This window comes from Eurypyga helias, unplaced genomic scaffold (assembly GCF_000690775.1).
Source record: "Eurypyga helias isolate BGI_N326 unplaced genomic scaffold, ASM69077v1 scaffold2495, whole genome shotgun sequence".
NCBI classification, from domain to species: Eukaryota; Metazoa; Chordata; class Aves; order Eurypygiformes; family Eurypygidae; genus Eurypyga; species Eurypyga helias.
Genome location: NW_010250585.1, coordinates 12,378 through 33,754, shown reverse-complemented (window position 1 = coordinate 33,754; position 21,377 = coordinate 12,378). Strand labels below are relative to the sequence as shown.

The 21,377-nt window shown below is 38.2% G+C and overlaps 1 protein-coding gene across 1 annotated transcript in view; it reads right to left on the bottom strand.

Annotated features, from left to right (window-relative positions):
- LOC104509675 (myotubularin-related protein 13-like) overlaps positions 1 to 21,377 on the bottom strand; it is a gene marked incomplete at both ends in the record, with an annotated part of 57,039 nt that overhangs the window by 24,494 nt on the left and 11,168 nt on the right. The window contains one exon of the mRNA XM_010151704.1: positions 426 to 494. Within this exon, the coding sequence (XP_010150006.1) occupies positions 426 to 494 (69 nt within the window). The remainder of the gene's footprint in view (positions 1 to 425; positions 495 to 21,377) is intronic.

Here is a 21,377-nt window from a genome sequence, read left to right as displayed (position 1 = left end):
TACAGTTAAAACAAGCCATTCATAATATTCTCCAGTGTTGACAACTACACAGACTGAAAACTTAACTTGTACTTTTTGGCCAATGCTTAACATTTCAAATTTAAAAAAAGGAATCCAATAAACAGTTTTTTAAACAATCATGTCAGAAATCACTCTTTTCAATTATTTTAGTAAGTAGTTATAATTCAGCCAACATATAAGCCTGCATCTAGTTCTGGGTAAGTTTATCATAACACCCAACATCAGTAAGTGTAATTCTGGAGCATTGTCCATGATAGTCTATTAAAAAACTTCCACTGACTTTAATCATCTTTAGAATGAACTTTCATACCCATCATGTATCTCCTGTCATAACTGTCTTCATTTTGACAATGTAGATAATGTAAAAAAATACAAAATAATACTGGTTTTCAATAAAGACTTACCCTATAAAAAGCAGTCGTCAGGGGTAGCAAGGCTGCGGCAATGTTATATTCTTCTGAAGATGAACAATCCTTCAAGAGAAATACACAAAGAAAATAAGTAAAATAATTTTCAGTAGTTTGTAATTTCATTTCTGCCTTATGGAGGCTCTCTGATATCCTTCCTATACAGAATGTAACTTCTGATCACTTGATATGTAAGAATAACATGTATTTATGTGTGCACATATACATATCCTCCCTTGATTTCTGAGAGACAGGTATTGATATGATTCTCACTGCCATGTCTGAAATAGAATTTCAGCAACATAGTTCACATATAAAAAGGAAAATATTCCTCGTTTAGGAAACAATAAAAAGGTAGCTTCCTTCCATTTGGGTCAGCACCAAATCCGACTAGAATGGAAGTGATGTGATGACCAAAGAATGTACTTTCCAAAAGTTTACACAAAGAAATTGACATTTATTTAATATGAAATAATCACCTCCACAGCCTCTACAGAAGTTTGGCACAAGGTTAACTTTAAGAGAAGATGAAAACCTATTCTCTTCACAGTCTCAGAATGCTTCATTCAACAGTCAAGTATGTCATTCGTGTCTGTCTAGCCTGAAAAGGGTATGCCAAAGTAAATCAACTAGTAATTGCACTGATGAAAATAGCGATTTTATTACGGAAGTCTTTTAAAAGAAACCAGAATTGGAATGTAACTTAATATTTAAAAAACAAACTACTTGAATTTTTAGGACTTAAAAAAAACAGGACAGAAAATACTCAAGAATAGTTAAAAGAAGATGCTTTTTTAAAATTACTAGATTTTTTTCATCAGCACTTTTTGCCAGCACTGAACAACACAATAATGCACATAGTTCTACTACACAAATGTATCCCCATTCTTCCCCTGGATGATGAATGGCAAAACAGCATTTCCATATGAACAATTAATTTTAACATTTGTAACATTCATTCTTACAATGGGCACTCTCCAACTCAAATCACACTCCTATTAATGATCTATAACATCTGACCAAATTCCAAAATGGAAGTATCCAGCGTTCCTCTGCCAGACTTCTCATTTAATGCCTTCATCTCATATCAGAGTTCTCTAAATGACAGCAACTAGCGAAAACCTGGCACCAACCAACTGTGACAGTAGAAATATAAAATCTGCATTATAGGAACACTCACGTTAAGGATCATTAGAATGTTATTTGTGTTCATCTCACTCTTCTTTCTTAAATGGCTGCTAAGTGATTATGGACTATGTTTAAAACAATTGACCAAAAAACTTATCACAAGACTGTTTTGCTTCTCATTGCTTTAAAAATCCACTTCACCCTTTCCAATAAAAAATACTTCCATCTTCTATTATTTTAACCAAGCTCACCTAAAGAGAACACCAATATCCATACATGGTTAAATACAGTAGCATCTAGAAAACTACTTACATATGTATTCTGAAACAGTGTAAGAGTTCACAGATGTGAAGCTTTATTTCTGCACAGAGTTAATAAAGGTTTTCACGTCTAACTGCATGAGTGCACGTATGCTAACTGTGCATGGGAAACAAAAGGTGTGCAAGTGTTCACACTGGATAACACATTCCAATATAATAGAGGAAAACAATAAAAAAAGTAGACACTGAGAAACTCAATATATGTTTAAATGACGCCTTTCAGTACTGCCACATGTATAAAAAACCTAAATTATTTTGTAAGATGTCAGAACAGCAATCTAAACGACATTGCCACAGCTGCTTTTCATTTTCAATTTCTGCATTATTTCTTATTGTTATCTATATCCTTAGCCTTCATTCAGATTTCAGCACATGCATTTGTAGCTTAATATAAATTTATGATAAATATTGTTAGTATTTTTTCACTTAGAAAGCTTCCCATTTAAAATGAGACTTTACAACCTTTAGGAATGCTCAACAGTTTTCATAGAAATACCTATCTTATTTCTGTAAGTGCTTATTTATAACCAGGTATAAGATGATCCATCCTTGTCGTTTCAAGTTATCTACTTAATCCCTTAGCTCAAATTATTTGTAAGAGTTTTGGCTTTTACCCAAAATATACATAAAAATATCTTTATAAAAACTGAGCAATGTATCTTCACCTAGAGAGCATTCAATATTCCAAGACCTAACATATGTTTCAAAGATATACATCATCACCACATAAACAACACAGTAGATTATTTTTCCATTCCTTCTTGCAAGTATGAAATTCTCCACATATTCTATGTCAGCAATACCCCCTGGACTTGTAGCATGGAAGTATTATCTCTATATATTTTTTCTTCTCCAGCATATGACAAGAAAAGTAAAATGATCTCAGTTAGGAATAACCTATAATACTGCTGTTTTAAGAACAGTGAAATTAATTGTTTATCTGCTTTGTAGCTGCAACATAGGATGCCACAGTTAACAGAGATGTTGCACTGAAAAGATGGCTTCTCAATTTTACAGTCAAACCAAAGTACTGAAAATGTCATATACGTACTGTATGCAATTAATTGAGATTCCTGAAACAAAGCAATCAGCTACCTTATATATAAAAATGTCTTTACCACTTGTGAAAATACATCTCTTACTACTGCTAGAGAAGTAGACAAATCAAATACCACAAAATAATTAAAGCTGTTGCCCCAAATTTTCACAAAAGCTGAAAGACAGCTGGGGAACAAAAATTATTCTCAGAAGATAAATTTCCTAGAAAAAACGTCTTAAAGAAATACGGACTTCCAGCATATCACAGGCAGAGTACAACTTTGAATCCATGCCTAATTGAGTGAAGACCTGGCACATTATTCTGGCCACACTGAACATAGATTCAGACAGTTGCTCAACTCCGTAGCATACTGGAAGTGTTAGAGTAATTCATGTACGTTTAAAATAGTTTTGCTAAACTGAACTGACAAGCGAATAATAAAATGAGAATGTTCTTCCTTACATTACTTTGAAAATATATGTGATTTACTTCTATGTTCCGCTCAGTTTGAATATGCCGCAGAACTCTGGCGGTTAGGTACTGTCATCACAGCGCAGAACCGACAGCGAGGAAGTTACAGTTTGACCACCTGGAGAGGTCCAAGGGACTGCTAGTATCTGGTGAGCACTGATGGCCTGCTTCCAGAATCTGGTAGGTGGCTTAGGCCTCTGGTACCAGAGAGGACAGGCAACTCTTCTCCTCATTCCTTATTTCAGAACAAGTACTGACCTGAACACTGTTTGGAGAAGAAGGTATTGTATGTCCCCGTTAAGTGAGATGCCCTCCACAATCTGATCCTAGCGAGGAACAGCTAAGAAAAGCCACCCCAGGTAAGGGCTCCTTCTGCTCCTGAAGGTGCAGGCCCAGACCCAACAAGGCCCTTCAGCACTCTGATGTCCCACTGACTACAAGGGCAAGCCCAAGCCAGCCAAGCACAGTGGCAGTTAAGCACGAGCTTACACACCTTCCCAAACAGGCTGCAATAATTAACAACTGATACTTAGGGATTTCTACTTTCTCTTAGTCACATGATAAAAAACTAGGAGATAATAAATATTGGTAACACCTGGAGGGCAATTTGCTTCTAAATCCATCTTGATAGTCTCTCTCATTAACTGCTAGCTGACACAGTACGTTTCCCATGTCAAACCACATTCTGCTTTGGGCAGTAAGTTTTTCAGACAGACACCACATTTTTAACAATCTACATAAATCTGAGTATGCTGAAAACTTGAGACCCAATTTTGCTTTACATTCAGCAGCACTGTAAGTAAGTGGAAATACCCACAGGCCTGACTACTGCATGGAATTACCGCACGACGCACTGAACACATTCGAACCGAAAAGGTAAACCTGGCACCTCTAGAGGCAGACTCTTCCGGCAGTACCGTATGATGCACACACGCTCCGTTACAATACTGCTAAAGTAACCCTCAACGCTGCACTGTCCCTCTGGAGAAGTACTGAATGCTGTCAAGTTCCACGAAGACCATGCAGGGCTACGCTCATAATGAATCGAGAAAAAAATGCCAGGAACTTTGGAGTCATATTGGTTTTAAAGCACCAAGACAAGAACTGTTGTCAGCATGTTAGGTGACCATAAACTATGTGCAGTACATTGGCTACAAATGACAGGTGAAATATTGGTTCCAAATTCTACAGATGCTTTCAGTGGTGCCAGGATTTAATCCTTATTGCTATGGATATAGTATATGGGCGGAGTATTGCTGAATCATAAAATTTTTATTGTCGAGGCAGTTTATATTTTGGACATATAAAACCTAACATACAGGACTATTCTTTTTGTCTAAAGTAGTAAGAGAATTCAGCAGCCCAGTTTAGAATAAATGCTTTGTTTATTATAAGGAATAGGGATTTACCATGTAGAACTGTAGTTCAAAACTAGAATTGAACTTTAATGATTCAGTATTAGGAAAAATCATTCATTCCACTAGATAAGCTCAATCAATTTTATGCATCCATATACAAATACAATATTAATGCAATTGAACTATTAAAATCGTAGCTTTTATAAAAGAAAACTTATTCTACATTAAGCAATGCTACAACCAATGTCATTTATATTCAAATCTCAGCAGAGCTAAAAATCCAAGTAAGCAAACCAACAATTTCACAAGGTACTGATTACATCTAATATAATTATATGCTGCCTTGTAAGAAAGGTGGAAAAAATCATAATCCAATTTGGAATTTCCATTGACACTTTTAAAAGCATTTAGACTACAATTTTTAACTCCATGATAAAGCCATCATCTGGAGCAACAAGTCAAAACGACGTGTGTTGTTGGAATAACTGCCAGTATGACACTAATTAGGTTACTTATTGCTAACAGGATATAATTATGTAACTCTTCTGGGACCTGAGAAATAGGATGGAATAAAGACATACCTAGGATGCCCATACAGCTGACTACCTGCGGACTTATCCACGAGCAGAACTACAAGAACATACGCAGCAGCTGGAAGAAACTGCCTTATGTGTAATTCTCATTACTTTCAACATTTCTCATTTTGATAAAGATATACAGTCTTTCAAAATTATTGACTCATAAACCCACTCTTCCTTCATAAATGACCCTAGGACATTTTACATATTAGTCATCAACATAAGCTTTTAATTTAACTTCTGTTCTACTTAAACACTGTTGCAGTGATTCTTGGTAAGTAAACCCAAGAATGTACATTCTTACTGTCTACTGTTTCCAGGTTTACCGTTGACCAGAATCACAACCTTGGGCTTCTGAGGGGCAACTTCTCAGACTGCTACCTTGTTCCTATCTGACAGCAGTAATTAAACACTAAGTCCATAGCAGGCAGATTGCACCCGTGCTCTGAATTACACTAGATGTAATACTTTCTTCATGGCCATTAGGTTGTATGGAAAAGTATGAAAAAAAAGTATGGAAAGTATGGAAAAAAAAGTATGAAAGTGCATACAAGTGCACATGCAGAACACAGAGGAACTGCCCCCAACCCAGAAGAACCCTCACTCATTTGTTTTGACTTTGTGGTCTTTCGGCCGACTAGGAGCCATCATAATGACCATTTCATTCAGGAACCTATCTTGTCAGCAGTAGGATGCAAGATATTGTAGGTCTGCCATTCCAGGAGATCCAATCCCATTTTACAAGGATTTTACTCCCTCTCTTGAGGAAGCTTTGTCTTTACCTGGCCCTGAATTCTCACAGGTTTGACTGTCCTTGAAACACAGTTGTATAAGGGACAGAATTCAGTTGATGCAATTTAGATATATCAAGCACATAGTATTAATTGATCTTTCAAGTTTCCATTTGCTTTACTCCGTATCCTCGTAAGTTAACAAATGCAGCATGTTTTCTCTATGCAGCTCCACTGTACTTCTGATACAAGAGCAAGCCAAGAGACAACATTTTACTCAAAGAATTGTTGAGTCCGTGTCGTGTCCCGTCCCCCCTGTCGCCACCCCCCCTTCTTTCTCGATAAATACATTTTTGTCTAGGGTTGAGATTAGTCATTTCCTCCTCCTTGTAACAAATTATGTTTAAGAAATCAGGAACCCCAATTTTTAGGTACATAAATTACACATTCTTCACCATATTTTTATGTACCCCAAAAGTGTAAAAACATTTAACTTTTTTTGCAAAATACTGATAAACACAAGAATGCCATCCCTCGCGTCTAAGCACATCTGAGTTTCTTTAACAGAAATGCCATGCATGTTTCTGAATACTGTCATGAGGCCCATGGCAATAAAGTTCAACATACTCAGGCTGTAATCTTCTCCCAAGGAAATGGTTTGGATGCCAAGATGCCTTTTGACTTTTATTTCACAGCAGGGCTTCATTCACAGTGACTCTGTCCAAACCTTAAACTACACCAGCTGTGATACAAGGTCCTGCACAGCAATTTGTAAAAAGTATTTGACAAACAACAGTCGAATGATAGAATACACTACAATTCATGACAAAACAGTGATCAATATCCATTAACTACTCAGTTGGAAAGGGATGATTAATTCATAATATATCTACAGACTGCGGTGTACTCCTAAAGCCCTGGTCAACTGAAACACTTCTGCAGTGATTGCAAAACAGAAAAACAGGGTACTCAGTAAACCCCTTTACAGACAGCCTGGTTAACTGAGTTAAGGAACAACAGAAAAATACTTAAAATATTAGAAGAACTATTAAAACAGATACAATATTCCAGTATAGCCCAGTTATCTATTAGCAAATCAGTTCACAAGTACACAGCACACATTCTTACGCATTCCAACATTCATTTTGTGTGCAGCAGGGTCTCTTCTCCCAAGTTATACGCAAAGTCAAACTTTCAAACACACATAAATACATTCATCTTGCTTAATGCAACTTTACTGTTCTCTGAGTTTCATGCTATTTTCTAATTGCATATACTTTTAATAAAAATGTATCACATCATCAGCGCACATTTTATATAATTTTTACAACTTAACAGGAATTAGCACCTTTTTAAAAAATATCACATTTCTATGGGTATGTAAAGTGATTCACTAAAAAACTGTTTGGATAGAAGTGCAATTTTACAACTATCTTCTGAAATTAAGAGAGTCAACACTTAGCTCAAATCAATTACCAAAAGATTCTGGGTTTAGTTCAATATGGAGAAATTGAACAAACAATGGCTGATGAAATGCAATTTGAAAGTAGGGCTCACTGAGAATTTTTAACTGAATATCATGTGATGTCAAAATAATTTTCCATTTATGCTAAAAACTCACTGACATCATCTTAGAAAAGAGAACTTCTAAACCCCAAAGTTTTCCCTTTGGGAGACTTAGTCTTTTATAGATGTCAGTATTTGTAACTGGATTTTCTGGGGAAACAAATAAAACCTTGGGCAACACCTCAAAGAAGGCAAGGAACGGGTATGGGGCAATCTACAGGCTGGAAGTAGATACACCTCGAGTACTGTGTTCAGTTTTGGGCCCCTCACTACAAGAAAGACATTGAGGTCCTTGAGCGTGTCCAGAGAAGGGCCACAAAACTGGTGAAGGGTCTGGAGAATGTGTCTTATGAGGAGCGACTGAGGGAACTGGGCTTGTTTAGCCTTGAGAAGAGGAGGCTGCGAGATTGGACGTAAGGAAGCAGTTCTTCACCGAAAGGGTTATCACACACTGGAACAGGCTGCCCAGGGAGGTGGTGGAGTCACCATCCCTGGATGTGTTTAAGAGACGGGTGGATGAGGTGCTGAAAGATATGGTTTAGTGGTGGACAGATCCGGTTGGACTGGATGATCTCTAAGGGCTTTTCCAACCCAGTGATTCTATGATTCTATGAATGTAGGGAGCAAGTCCTCATAGAAGGCACTTCCAGAAACATGAAGAACAAGAAAGTGACTGAGAACAGAAAGCACAGGCTGACCAAGGACAAATGGATCAACCTTTACAGAGAAGTAGCAAGCTCTGTGATCGAGGAAAGCACAGCACATATCATTTACCTCAGCTTTAACAGCACTTTCAATACAGGCTCCTTTAGTATCCTTGTAGGCAAGCTAAGGAGATATGGTCCAGAATAAGAGTGGAAAACTGACTGTACCACCAGACTCAAAAGACAGTGGTCACTGGTTCCAAGTTTAAACAGGCAAGTGGTTATGAATCATGTTTTCAAGGGTTGACACTGTGGCAAATGCCACCTAATATTTTTATTAACAACCTGTAAAATAGCATGAAATGCATCTTGATCGGACGTCACCAAGTTTGGGGGAGCGGTAAATCCCCTGGGGTGCAGAACTGCTACTAACTGGCATCGCAGCCTGTCAGAAACAGACTGACAAGAAGCTCCTGAGCTTCAAGAAAACACGAAGTTCTGCACAAGGTAACTCTGCGCTACATATGAACAGCACCTGGAACCGTGTGCTGTGTTATGCACCTCAAAACAAGACCGTGCCCTAAAATTCAGAAAAAGGTGAAAAATTAATTACCCTGTTTTCTTGCTGTTCGCAGATACCAGCAAACTCTGTACAGTATAGCCAGCTCCAAGGAATTGCTAAAATAGGTAATATTGCAGTTGAATTGAACAGGCACTCAACATGTGAGGAAATGAAAATATTATGAAGTACCTTATGTCAGAATAAAAGCTCTGTAAGAACAGCAACAGACAGAACTAGTGATTTATAGTGATGATATTAAGTTTCTCAAAGAAATATGTGAGGTAAAGAGTAATTAGAAACAATGCATAAGACTGATGGGAGGTAGGAGGGGGAAACAGTATCTTGTACCAAATCAAAAATGTTAAAAACATTAGTCTCCCCAAGAGATACACTCATAGCAGGGGCAAAGAACAGCATAATTAGAGAGTTTAAGGCTCTCATCCAAGAGATGGAAACTGCCTGGGGAGTGCAGAACTGAAAGAAGCCCAGAACTAAGTAAGTATATGAAGGGAAAACGCTATGCTCAACCAGCACAGTCAAAAATATCGGAGAGAAAGCTGATGTCTGGATTTTGTTGGGGGTTTTTTTCCCCTTTAGATATACATATATATACTCCGAATGCATCTGCAGGGCTCTGGCAGGTGCCCGAGAACCAAAGTACATGTTTCTGTGGATGTAACACTGCCTCTGGGAGACGCGTTTTTCACAAACTGCCAGAAGTGGAGTTTCTTCTCAATCCATACTTCACATCTTGTTGCCGGACAGCTTCACTTTTTCTACGCCAACCTTGATAGGACTGAGCAGCTCTGCTACGGTTTTGGCAGAGGCACCGGTTAGTCTGTGTACAGCTGCACCAAAGGACAACAAGAACGACAACGACCAGCTGCTTCCGGAAGAAGTTTTCTTGGATGAGCTTTGTTGGTGTAGCTCCATTTCTGGATTCATGAAACAAGTCTCAGCTGCTGGAAGAAGATATTTCTGGGATGACCTGCAATGGCTGCAGAATTTCAAGGATGACAAAGGGGAGTTTTGTGGTTTTTTGAGGTGATTCTGCTTATTATAATGTTGTGAATCTTGAATTCAGCCAGCAAGGGCTTTTCCATGCTTAGACCCAAATGACGCATTGTATTAGTTGCACTGGTGAATTTGACAGAACCTAAAATCCCTTGTTACCAACCCTGCTGCCAGAACTTTCAGTTCCTTAGTAGACTGGAATGTAAATTTTCCATTGTGTTTCAAAAAGTAGTTGCAGCTTTAACAACTTTAAAACAACTTGTTGACAGGTTGCTTAAACCAAAAATCAACCTTGTAAAAACATCAGAATAGGCTCATTCCACATCATGAAAACATCATGCTACTACAGACATTATTAGAAATATTCCATTTTTCTCAAGACAAATCTCCCAGCAAACTGAGGCTTTATAACCCCTGGCGGATAAAGGATAAATGGCTCATGGAAAAGAACACCTAAAGCAAATTTGGGAAACTGATGGACATGTGCCTGGTTAGGCAGCACTGTGCAGAGCAGTGTCCATCTTGACTAACACATCAAACCTGCGTGTTGTTGCAAAGAATGGGAAGCCCAAGAGGTTCAGAGATTTCAATAGCTGCTTGATTTAGTAAAGTGGTCTCTCCAAGATCACATTCATCAGTGAAATATATACATTCTAATACAAATATTTAAACTAGGGAAAAGAAAACTTGGAATAAAAAGTATTTTTATTTAACATAATGTGAAATATTTTAAGTGTTCAGATTGTAGTTCCCAGTACATGGGCAGCAGCTTCTTTAATATGGATACAGATTTTATTTGAAATTACACTTCTTGTGGTTCAAGTAAGACAAAATAAGGCAACTGTATGTGAGAGTGGGAACTGTTTCTTACGAAACTTTTATTAAAATTTTGTTCCTTTAATGTTAATAAAGTATTTGTTTTTCTAAGATTACAATAAAAAACAAGTGTGAAGCATTTTTTGTAAGAGATAAAGACAATGAAGAAACAGTAAAACAAGTTTTGAACTGGCAATTTTAAAACTATTCCCTGAATCTTTCAGTCTTAAAAGTTGTTGTATAGATACTTTCTCTGGGATTTTCAAATGGCTCCAGGAAATCTGAAGGTTAAAATTCCATCAAGTAACTCCTAGACCTTTGGTTACAGAAGAGAAAAATTAAGCTCCCAAAACATACTGGTTAGTCTTCTAGTGGAAGGGGCATGTTTGGGTGTCCTTGAAAGAAATTCCTGGTCTCTGTAAAAACAGCTCTGCAGGGCAAACACTACTAGAGGGAAGAAAAAAGCCTTGAGGTTGCCTTGGAAATCCCTGGACCAAAGAAGCAGAAGTAGTAGGGAACTTCGCTGTAGCACTACCTTCTGGCAAAACTGTTTGAAACAAATTATAATAAACCTTGGTGTGATCCTTTTCTGTTCACTGCCTTCTATATCATTGCTAGTAGCAACATCCAGCTACCTAGCCACAGAGACAGCCTTCTTGGCCAGCTTTTGGGTTACTAGTTAACCCCCCCCCCCCTTTGAAAACCCTGAGGAAAGTCCTAGGCTTCCTTCCTCAGTGTTTGAATCTAAATGCCTTTCTGTTTTATTCTTATCTTCTTGAAATTATAGGGAAAAAATGCAGAAAGGGAAGTTCTGCTATGGAAGCAAAGTAAATGGCAGTGAAAAAATTTATTAAAGGCAACTTAGGGTATAGTGAAATCTTAGTGAAGTATTAAGTTCCAACTACACTCACGCCGTTTGAAATTCCTTCCATACAATTCCTATTTGGAATTTTCAGAAAGATGAGTTGGATTGTAACGGCTGAAAAAAGAGTGGATAGTGAAAATAAAAAGTGAGACGTTGAAGCATTACCAATGACGACTTCAGCATCCTAAAATCATCAAGACTCCAATTCCTGAGAATGCAATTACCAAATGTGAGCAGGACAGAATTCTGAAGATCACTAGTTAATCTCTGGACAGCACAGCATTATTTAGTGTGTACACTGAATGAAACACAGCATCAGCATAAACAGTCAGCCACGTACAATGCACATAAATGATGAATGAAAGAAATATTTCTCATCTGTCTCCTCCTAAGAAGAAATATGAGCAAATATCCTGACACATCTCACCATCATGAGTACTTTAATCTCACCTGCAGTTCTAAATAGCAGATAAATCCTTAGGCTTTCAGGATGACCTTCACTATCAGCATTGCCATGAATCCCACAAGGCCCCACTGCCTTCTCTTTCTGTACTATGCTAATGTCTCATGGCCAAATTTTGTCCAAGCTCCTTATGTACCTAAAATTTTGGATCTTGTTCTTTGCTGTTTCATAAGGAGATTTAAGAGCACAGCTTTTGATTCAGTACTGTGAGACATCTTGCTGGATGATCTTAGTCAATAATTTAACAAAAACTTCAAATACTCTCATTTACCAACCTTCTTTGAACCTTCTCCTCTCCACAGAAAGTAAAATAATAACCAATAAAGACCTGGGCTTTCTACGTAATACGCGATGGCTGCACACGCACAGTACAACGCTACCGCGCAGGACAGTGATGCCCATTTGTGAGACACACGAGTGCGATGATGCAGCAGCGTATAGGAAGGGTAGTGACACACAGCCCAAGCTGTTCCTGAGAGCACACAGCACAAACAGCTTAAGTCAGCCTAGAGGGATGGCAAACCCACAGCATGGCACCTGCAGCAGTACCACTGGATCCACCTGAATTATCATAGAATCATAGAATGGTTAGGGTTGGAAGGGACCTTAAAGATCATCTAGTTCCAACCCCCCTGCCATGGGCAGGGACACATGAACCAAACAGCAGACTTTCTGCATTTTCAGTGAGGTGCAGAAACTAAGCTATCTTGCCAGGTAATGTATTTTAAGGATTTTATTGTGTGAATGAAGTCATTTTGATGCACCACAACCGAATAGAAAAATAACAATAGCCTCCTCCAGCTGACCAGACAAAGCTCCTCTGTCACTATAGACAAACATTACACATATTACATCTTTAAAAAAACCCCAAAACCAACCCACCACCTCACCATTTTGCAGTCACAGTTCAATCTGCAATTGGTCTTACTTGTTACATTTTATTTACACTAATGAATGAATGAATTAAATGTATAAATACTTACATTAGCCTGACTCTTCCAAAACAACCTCCTTCCTCTCCTTGCCCCCTGGGCTATCACCAGAGTTTAACCAGATTATAGTCTTTTCATTTAACTTTGTAGCTGCATGGTAGTAATATGCCAGCATTGTATTTTTATAACAATAAAGGGAAAACTCAGTATTTTTCTCTTGCAATAGCTTACTCTAAACATTTATGTCTATGTTTGAAATTAAGTAAGTAAAAAGCTGTGCAGTAAGCACCAGAAATTTATATTATAAGGTAAAATATCTTGTGAGATTCGCTGTGTTAAATAAAAGTATATAACCAACAGCTAGATATAGTTGCTGTCTCAAGGACTATGTTAAACTTGATCTATTTTTACAATTTACAAAAATGCAAAGATAAAAAGGGCTTACTTTTTTTGTGATAATTTACCAAGTTGCTGGCATACAACTACAAAACTATTTTCCCAAGTTTTCAAAAGAATTCACCATTGCCTTCAAAGTATATGGTTTTTTTCCTGACCTTAAATATGACAGCTAAGTGTCAGCCAAAATTCACCACTGCTGTAACAATAACATGGAGATGCTGCACATCTGATTTTGATGAAATTCTCTAGAAAATACCTTGTCGTTAAATGTTGGACCCAAACCCTTTAACTTCATCCTGAATTAGGTAGGTACAGAGATGTGTGTTGTATTTTTATTTGGTTTGTTTTTAATAATGGCATCACTGCAGCCAGTATGCAACAAAATAAGCATTACCCTATCTCGTCTTACAACAGTAATGAACTCCGCAAGATCAACACGTGAACAGAAGCGTTTGCATACCAAAAACAGTATGATTGCTTCATCTGGCCACATGCAGAGATAAAAAAAATAAATTTAAAGATGTAGAATTCAGAGAAGCATACTACGTGCCAACTTTTACTGGGATACCAGTAATCACTGAAGTTTGATAAAGGAAATCTATACGCCAATACCAGTCATCATTAGATGATCACAGCAGAGTCTACAGTACTGCAACAGTTCCTGGAAATACATACAAGTCCCATCACCCAACAGTGTCTCAAATCAAGACATGATGGTATCTGAAATTAGTGAATCTCTCAGCTGAATTGCAGAAAGTTTCAAAATATCATGTTTCCCGATACCTCTTTTACTGACATACTGATTTCCTAAACACAGTCAACAGATTCAGCTATTTTGTAATAATGATTAGTAATAATTGTCTGTCATGAGGGAAAAAAAAATTTTGAGGAATCACAATGGAATGATGATTAAAAAAATGCAAGAGATTTAATATTAGCTATAATATGACTGCCAAAGGATGACTACCAAACGGCGAAAAGAACACACAAAAGAGTAAAAAGGAGAGCAAGAAAGCAGAGAGAACATTGTATCAGCTGCTTCCAGGGGCATCTGTTCTGATCGGAAAGCTGCAGGCCGACTAGGAAAAGAAACATATCACATTTTTTTGTTAACAATACAGATTTTAAATGCTGCTAACCATGACAATTCTTGTATACACGGCTAACCAAAATTCATTTTTGAGTAAGTACTTCAGCTTTTATTTCTAAACCAGTTCTATATTCATATAAACTGTGACAGAACCAATCTGTACAGTGGTATGATACAAGATACAGGTTTCTGCACTAGATGCTGCAGTTCATGATGAAATGTTGTATTTAGTCTTTTCAGCAAGTTCTTGAAAGTCTGTCTTCAGGAAAATTTTACCGGAGAATTTTGGAAGTATTTAGGCTATGACTTAAAATTACTTCACTGAAAATGAATTTGCTCATGATTTCTTTATTAGACTGTTGCCTGAGTAGCCAAAGATGTTTCATTCGGGCTCCACCAGAATTTCAGCTACCCCAAGGACCTCCAAGGTCAACTTTTTACTGACCAGAAAACTGAGCTACACACTTCTTCATTTGGTTCTTTTAAGGACATAATTGTGTTTCGAATTTTGAAAATTAGGTAAGAATAGATGTAGGACATTTTATTTTTTGTTAAGATGGAAAACACAAAACATAGTTCCCTTACTAAGAGGTAACAGGGAACATAAGACATTCTCTGTCATGCTCTCTCTTAACAAGCACCTTTGCTTCCTTTCACACTCCCAAGACCATGTATTATCAGTAACTGAAACACAACAATTAAACTGTTACGGAAATAATGTGCACCAAGAAACTATGTTGACTGAGGAAAATTTGTTAAACATTATTTGGTTCTAGCTGACTTGGAAAAGAAGTCATTACCCCACCCCCACCCCAACCAACCAAGAATCCTAATCCCCTTCTCCAAAAACAGTATTTACGGAGATCGATACAACCTAAACGGACAATATGTAACCTCAAAAATGTTTGTGGAATATTTAGAAGATTTCTGGCTGCAGAAACCATCTTTAACATGCTCTTGTGGAATGACATAGGCAAGAATCAGCAATTCTCCTCACAGTTTTGATTACCCTTAGGTGATCTCAGATCAGATGAATTTTGAGGAGACTACTGAAGAAAGTGGATGTTTGTATAAAAGAGATAATTGGAATGCTCATGTATTTTAGTATAGCTATTCTCAGAATGTCCCCAGGTTTGAAGCCAGGAATGAACACCACTAATGGCACTCTGAGTAGACTTCAGGTAGGATCTTTCACCTTTCCATAAATTGATTTTTCATTAATCACAGAGTCTTTTAGGCTGGAAAAGACCTTTAAGATTAACAGATAATTATGGTGTGAAATAGTTAATTGTGGTTTGCTGGATTGATTTTAAGTCAATCCGTCCTGACGCTTACTGTTTTCACATGCACGTTGTATCTTCAATTTGAAATCAGACAAGACTAATGGAATTTGAATCTTTGTTATATAGTACTTTTATACCAAATTATCCTGAAGCAGTTCTTTGCAATGAGCACATGTAAAATGCACATGGCAGTCTGAGTCCCTCTGTTAAAGTGTAGCTGAAAAATGGATATGAAATGTGAAATTTCATATGAAATATGGATAACCAAAGAAGTGATTCTCATAATACCTCTGAGCATCCTGGTTTGGATTTTGTCTGTAGTTATGGTTGTCATGTCTTGATCCATGCAACGCTGCTGGTCTACTGACTATGACTGAGATCATGAAAAGTAACTGAAAATTACCAAGCCTACGGTCAGGTAAGTTCTGTCCACAGAAAATATTTTACAGGGTAACCTGCTCTGTAGGGGTGGAGGCTAAATGAACAGGGGATTGGGAAGGTAACAGCAACCTATCATAATCAAGCCAGAATCAAAGTCTACGACTTTCTTACATGTGCGATTCAGAGGCTGAGTAACAAATTGTGTTAACATAACTGTAGTTGTGGCCTGTGGCTTTTAAACAGAACCACATATGGTTAGTATTTCAGCTATTCCCAAATGACAAAGGCAAGGCTCCAAAATAGTCCATTAAAAAAGATATTTTCCTTTAAATTGTTTTTCACAAAAGCAATTATACCTTTTAACTTCATAAATACAGCAGGCTAAATTCCAGTGAAATGAACAGTCTAGAATCTTGAATTTGGCCTGAAAACGATACATGAAAGCCCGTTTTAGTCCACTGGCTTTGCCTGCATTAACATATTTTTCTCTCCTTATGAAGAAAAAGGGTTTAAAACAACAACTTATTTCGCTTCTGTTCTAATTAAAAAAAAAAAAAAAATTCAGTAAAGACATTATTTGGTTTAAGGGTGTAAACCCCAGCTTCTGCTGGCACAGAAGACACTGATCAAGAAGCATGTGGGTAGATAATGTTCCAGATAAGGAAAATGATGAAGCTTCTAAAGAAGTGCTGAAAATCACAGCAACCTCATAAACCAGGTTGATTTTAAGTGTATTATTATTATTACTACTTAACAAGATGACCTAATAAGACATTTAATTCTATATAACTGGAAGGGATAGAGAATATTATATGCCTATGGTATGCAACTTATTTAGGTATAACACAGAACATGTATTCTCTAAAGTGATGTTTCATCAATTAGTACTGAAAGTAAAGGTTTTACAAGGTGTTCAACTGACTTTGGGGAGGAATTAATTTCATCCAAATAAGTTGCTTTTGTCCTCAGAAGTCAAACAATCTAGAGAGAAAATTAATTATATTTGTACAGTCACAAACATTGTGAGATTTTTTACTGTTAAACATGCAATTAACATTTCAATTGCTAGCTCGCAAGTGGAGTTTTGGAGTTTAGAATTGAAGATTTGGGGGGAGAGGTGGGAAAGGAGGTTGGGGGAGGTTTTGTTTGGTTGGTTTTCAATCCATAAACATTAGGTGAAGTTATTCTAAAATACTTCTTGGATCAGGAGATATCAAAGCTTGCCCCCCTTGTATAGGGCATGGGGTGGGGAGGGGTGAGAAATTACTTCACCACAGGCACTCTTACATTCTTACGTAGCATTTTCCCATGCATCCTAAAAATCAATTCACGTAAGTCATAAATCTGGAACACAATACTGAAAATAAATGTCAACTCCTGCAAGAAGTTTTTACAACATATGTAGATTGTCAAATGTTTGTTTCTTTGCACCTGTATTTCCTGGTTTTGTTCTGTAACTGCACATACCTTCTGTTTACGTAACAATACAGGTTGGTCTAGTACTGTAAAAAGAAAAAAATTAATTCTTATGCTTTTTTCCTTAAAGATCATTCTAAAATGCCATATGTCCACTATTTTATGTTTGTCATATTAATGCATTTGTTGCAGTTTACACAAAATACTGACAAAACCCAGAACTGGCCTGTGTTTTATGCTATTTATCTCAACATCACACTTGAGTTTTTGAATACAAGCTGCCAAAATTTCAATTGTTTAAACCAAAGCTTATACAGACTTTACAGCAAGCAAATGATTAGAAGACTCTGAGTATATTTCAGTGTTCTGTTTTAGAAATGACTGTATTTGAAAAGTAAATAAAATATGATGATCTTACAGCCACCCACTGGCCTCTTTTATGCAAATTCATGAAAAATAAAACATTTCAAAACAGGCAACTTCAAAAAATTCCTTATAGAAACAATAAACCAGTTTTCTATATGGCATGTTTCCTCTGGTAAGTTAAGTATCATCCATGATCAAGGGAGTGCAGACCCTGCTCGCAGAGCAGGGAAGCATTTCACTTCAGCTCCTCTACTACACCTGTGTTTAACAGTTATTTGAAGGGTGAAGCGCAGGGTGGGGAAGACCAGAGTGAGACTGTGTTAGGCTGGCAAACCCTTGCCCTTCACTGTAGTAAAAAGAAGACTGAACTAAATACACAGGTGTGCATATGGGCAGCCACAGAGGTAGGTTCACCAATGGGTACAATACATCAATACTGTATAATATTTAGTTACTTATTATACACATAAAATGACACTCAATACAGATTAATTGTATACCTAACAGTGCATACCTAACAGTGTTATGCACAAATCCATACAGAATTATGTACCTGTAGTGAAATACACACTATATACATACCTAAAATTTATAACAAAACCAAAATTCCATGTTGTTTCCATATTTTTATCAAACATAAAACTTGCAAAAACACTGGTCACTGATTTCACAGAACTTACTCTATTAGCAAAATGCCTATTCTTTCCAACAACAAAGACCTTTTTGGTTTTTTTAACCACCTTTCATCAGTCCACCCCTTTCACAGCCAGACTAGAGAGCAGCTACACAGCAGCGTAACACAATTCCCAAACCAGACTTGTTTTATTTACAGCAGCGAGTGGTGTACAAGCACATGTCTGCTTTTCATCAAGATGACCAAAAATATTTAGAACACAGAGTTATTAGGAACACTTGGCAACCACAAGGCCACAATTAACAGCAATGAACACTTAAGAGCAGTCAGAGCCTACCACGTCAACACTCCAAGAAGCTACATGGCTTCAGTAAGATACCTACGTGTGAGCAAACACCCGCGAGCATGCCCTGCATTAACAGCAAATACACGACACCCAACCTGTGTTTGTATCACCCTCCTTACCCCTGCCAGGAGACTACTTGTCTGACACCCTCGTTTGGTGTCTGTTACAGGGTCTGATGCTCTAGTGCTTGTGTTTGTGGCCAAAAAGCTATCACATTTCTACTTATCTATCTGTAAGCCAGATACAACCTGACTGAAATCAGTGTAACCCAGACGCAGACCAGCTGTCTGCAGCTTGGATACAACACCCTACATTTTCTTCTAAATGCCTACATTGCTATGCCATGTAAAATCTGCTAAAATACATGAAAAACTCTTCGGGATCATCACAGTTGTTAACATACCTCATGGTGACGCTGCTGTTCTGTTTCAGGGCCTTGCTTTTGGCTGTGCAGTACCCCCTGAGGGTGTGACTGAGGCTGTGGGCAGCAGGGTTCGCCTGGGCACCCTGGGCCAGTCACAGCCACAGCAGAGCCCCACGGCAAGCCCCATAGCTGACACCAGCCACAGCAGCCTATGGCATTGCTGCTCACCTGTATTTCTGCTTATCCTTGGATTAAAACCAATACCCTACGATCATTTGGTATCTGTATTAAAATATTAAGCACAGACCCATAAAACAAGGCTCAATCCTGTCCGGATGACTGCACAGAAGCATAATGAAGGCACAATCGATATCCCCACACCCTGCACTCTAGAAGACAAGTTTTATCAACGGAAATGAGGACACTGCTGATTCCTTATCATGTTTGCAGCAGGAGACTTGGGGCAAACCAGGGGATTCCCTACAACCCGAGTCCTCAAGATGCGCATCCATTCACACTCTGACCATGCTGCTCCAATCACAGCGGAACTTGGGGATTATTTTAACTTCTACATTACTACTGAGTTTGTATTTGTGTGTACAGCCATATACATATTTCACTATGTAGCAGACATATATCTATATCACTCTTACGCCTCTTGTATGCGCATGCTATACGTGGGGGGCAGGGGGAAGAAGTGTGTGAACACAATGTGTTTGGTGTGAAGCTGAGAGGGATTGCGGCTGAAGGCAGATGTGGGTACGGACACCACATCATGGGACTCTCCTTACTGTTAATCCTTCTCTTCCTTCTCTTTCCGCTTCTTTAAATAACAATGTCATGCAATAGTAATGGAGGGAAATTCCAAGCAGAAGTCACAAACATTTCCAGATTACCAGAAGTAGGGCCTCGGAAGTCTGCAGGGAAACAGCAATTTAGGAATTGCCCAGCCACACACAAGCTCCTTCCTGAATACCTCTGCTGGCCCAGTGCCAGCGTGAAAAGCATGTACCGTTTTCTGCTGCCCGGTCATCAAAGAAATTCCACACTAAAATCACAGAGGCAGTTTAACGCAGCTTGAGACAACCACCGTGGTGCCTGGACACACATGCAGAACCAGCCAGACACCCCTCTGTGGGGACCACGGCACAAATAAATCACAAACAAATCTCCCTAAGTGATGCAAAAAGGAGTCACTTGGACACTGCCACCTCCACAGGGAGAGTCCAAGCCCAGGGAAGAACGGCAACTGCTATGTCAAGGTGGTCATCTCCTGTGATACCGGCAGAGTAGGTAACTGTGGGTTGGTCTTCTAGCAGGAGTAATAAAGCTAAAAAGTCTGCAATGCTGAGTGACATATAAATGGGCAAACCCACAAAGAAAGAAACCGTATTTTCTCAATTTTTTTAGGAAAGATGCTTGTGACTGGACTTTCCTGGGCTATGTGGCCCTCCCATAAGATGGGATGAGTATAACAGCATGTTCCTCAGAGCAAAGAAAGGAAAAATAAAAACAGATCAGCGATACAATCTTTCAGATTGCACTTCCTTTTCTTTCCTAGAGAAATGATGTGAACACCAACAATTCAGCCACGTGCAATGATAGTCTAATATCGTGCAACTTCTGGGGAAGAAGACATCATCAGAAAGATTCAGAAATCGCAGCTTCTTTTATTAAGTCCAGGTGGATCCCTGAAAAGTCAGCAGATGGAAAAACTGTTATTTCTACTTTTGGGGTAATAAACCATGGAACAGAGAAAGTATATGATGTGCCCATTGTGACAAAAAAGCCCTGCAGTACAATATGGAATTAAATCTGGAAGTTTCAAGGCCAAGCTTTAAACACTGGAACCTTCTTTCTTCACTTAAATAGTACCATAACTATGTCTAACAGGATCATACAATCATAGAATGTTTAGGTTGGAAAAGACCTTTAACATCAAGTGCAACTGTTAGCCTTACACTGCTAATACCACCGCTAACCCATGTCCTTCACCACCTCATCCACGTCTCTTAAATCCCTCCAGGGATGGTGACTCAACCACCTCCATGGGCAGCCTGTTCCAATGCCTGACAACCCTTTCAGTGAAGAAATTTTTCCTAATACCCAATCTAAACCTCCCCTGGTGCAACCTGAGGCCATTTCCCCTTGTCATATCACTTGTCATTTGGGAGAAGAGACCA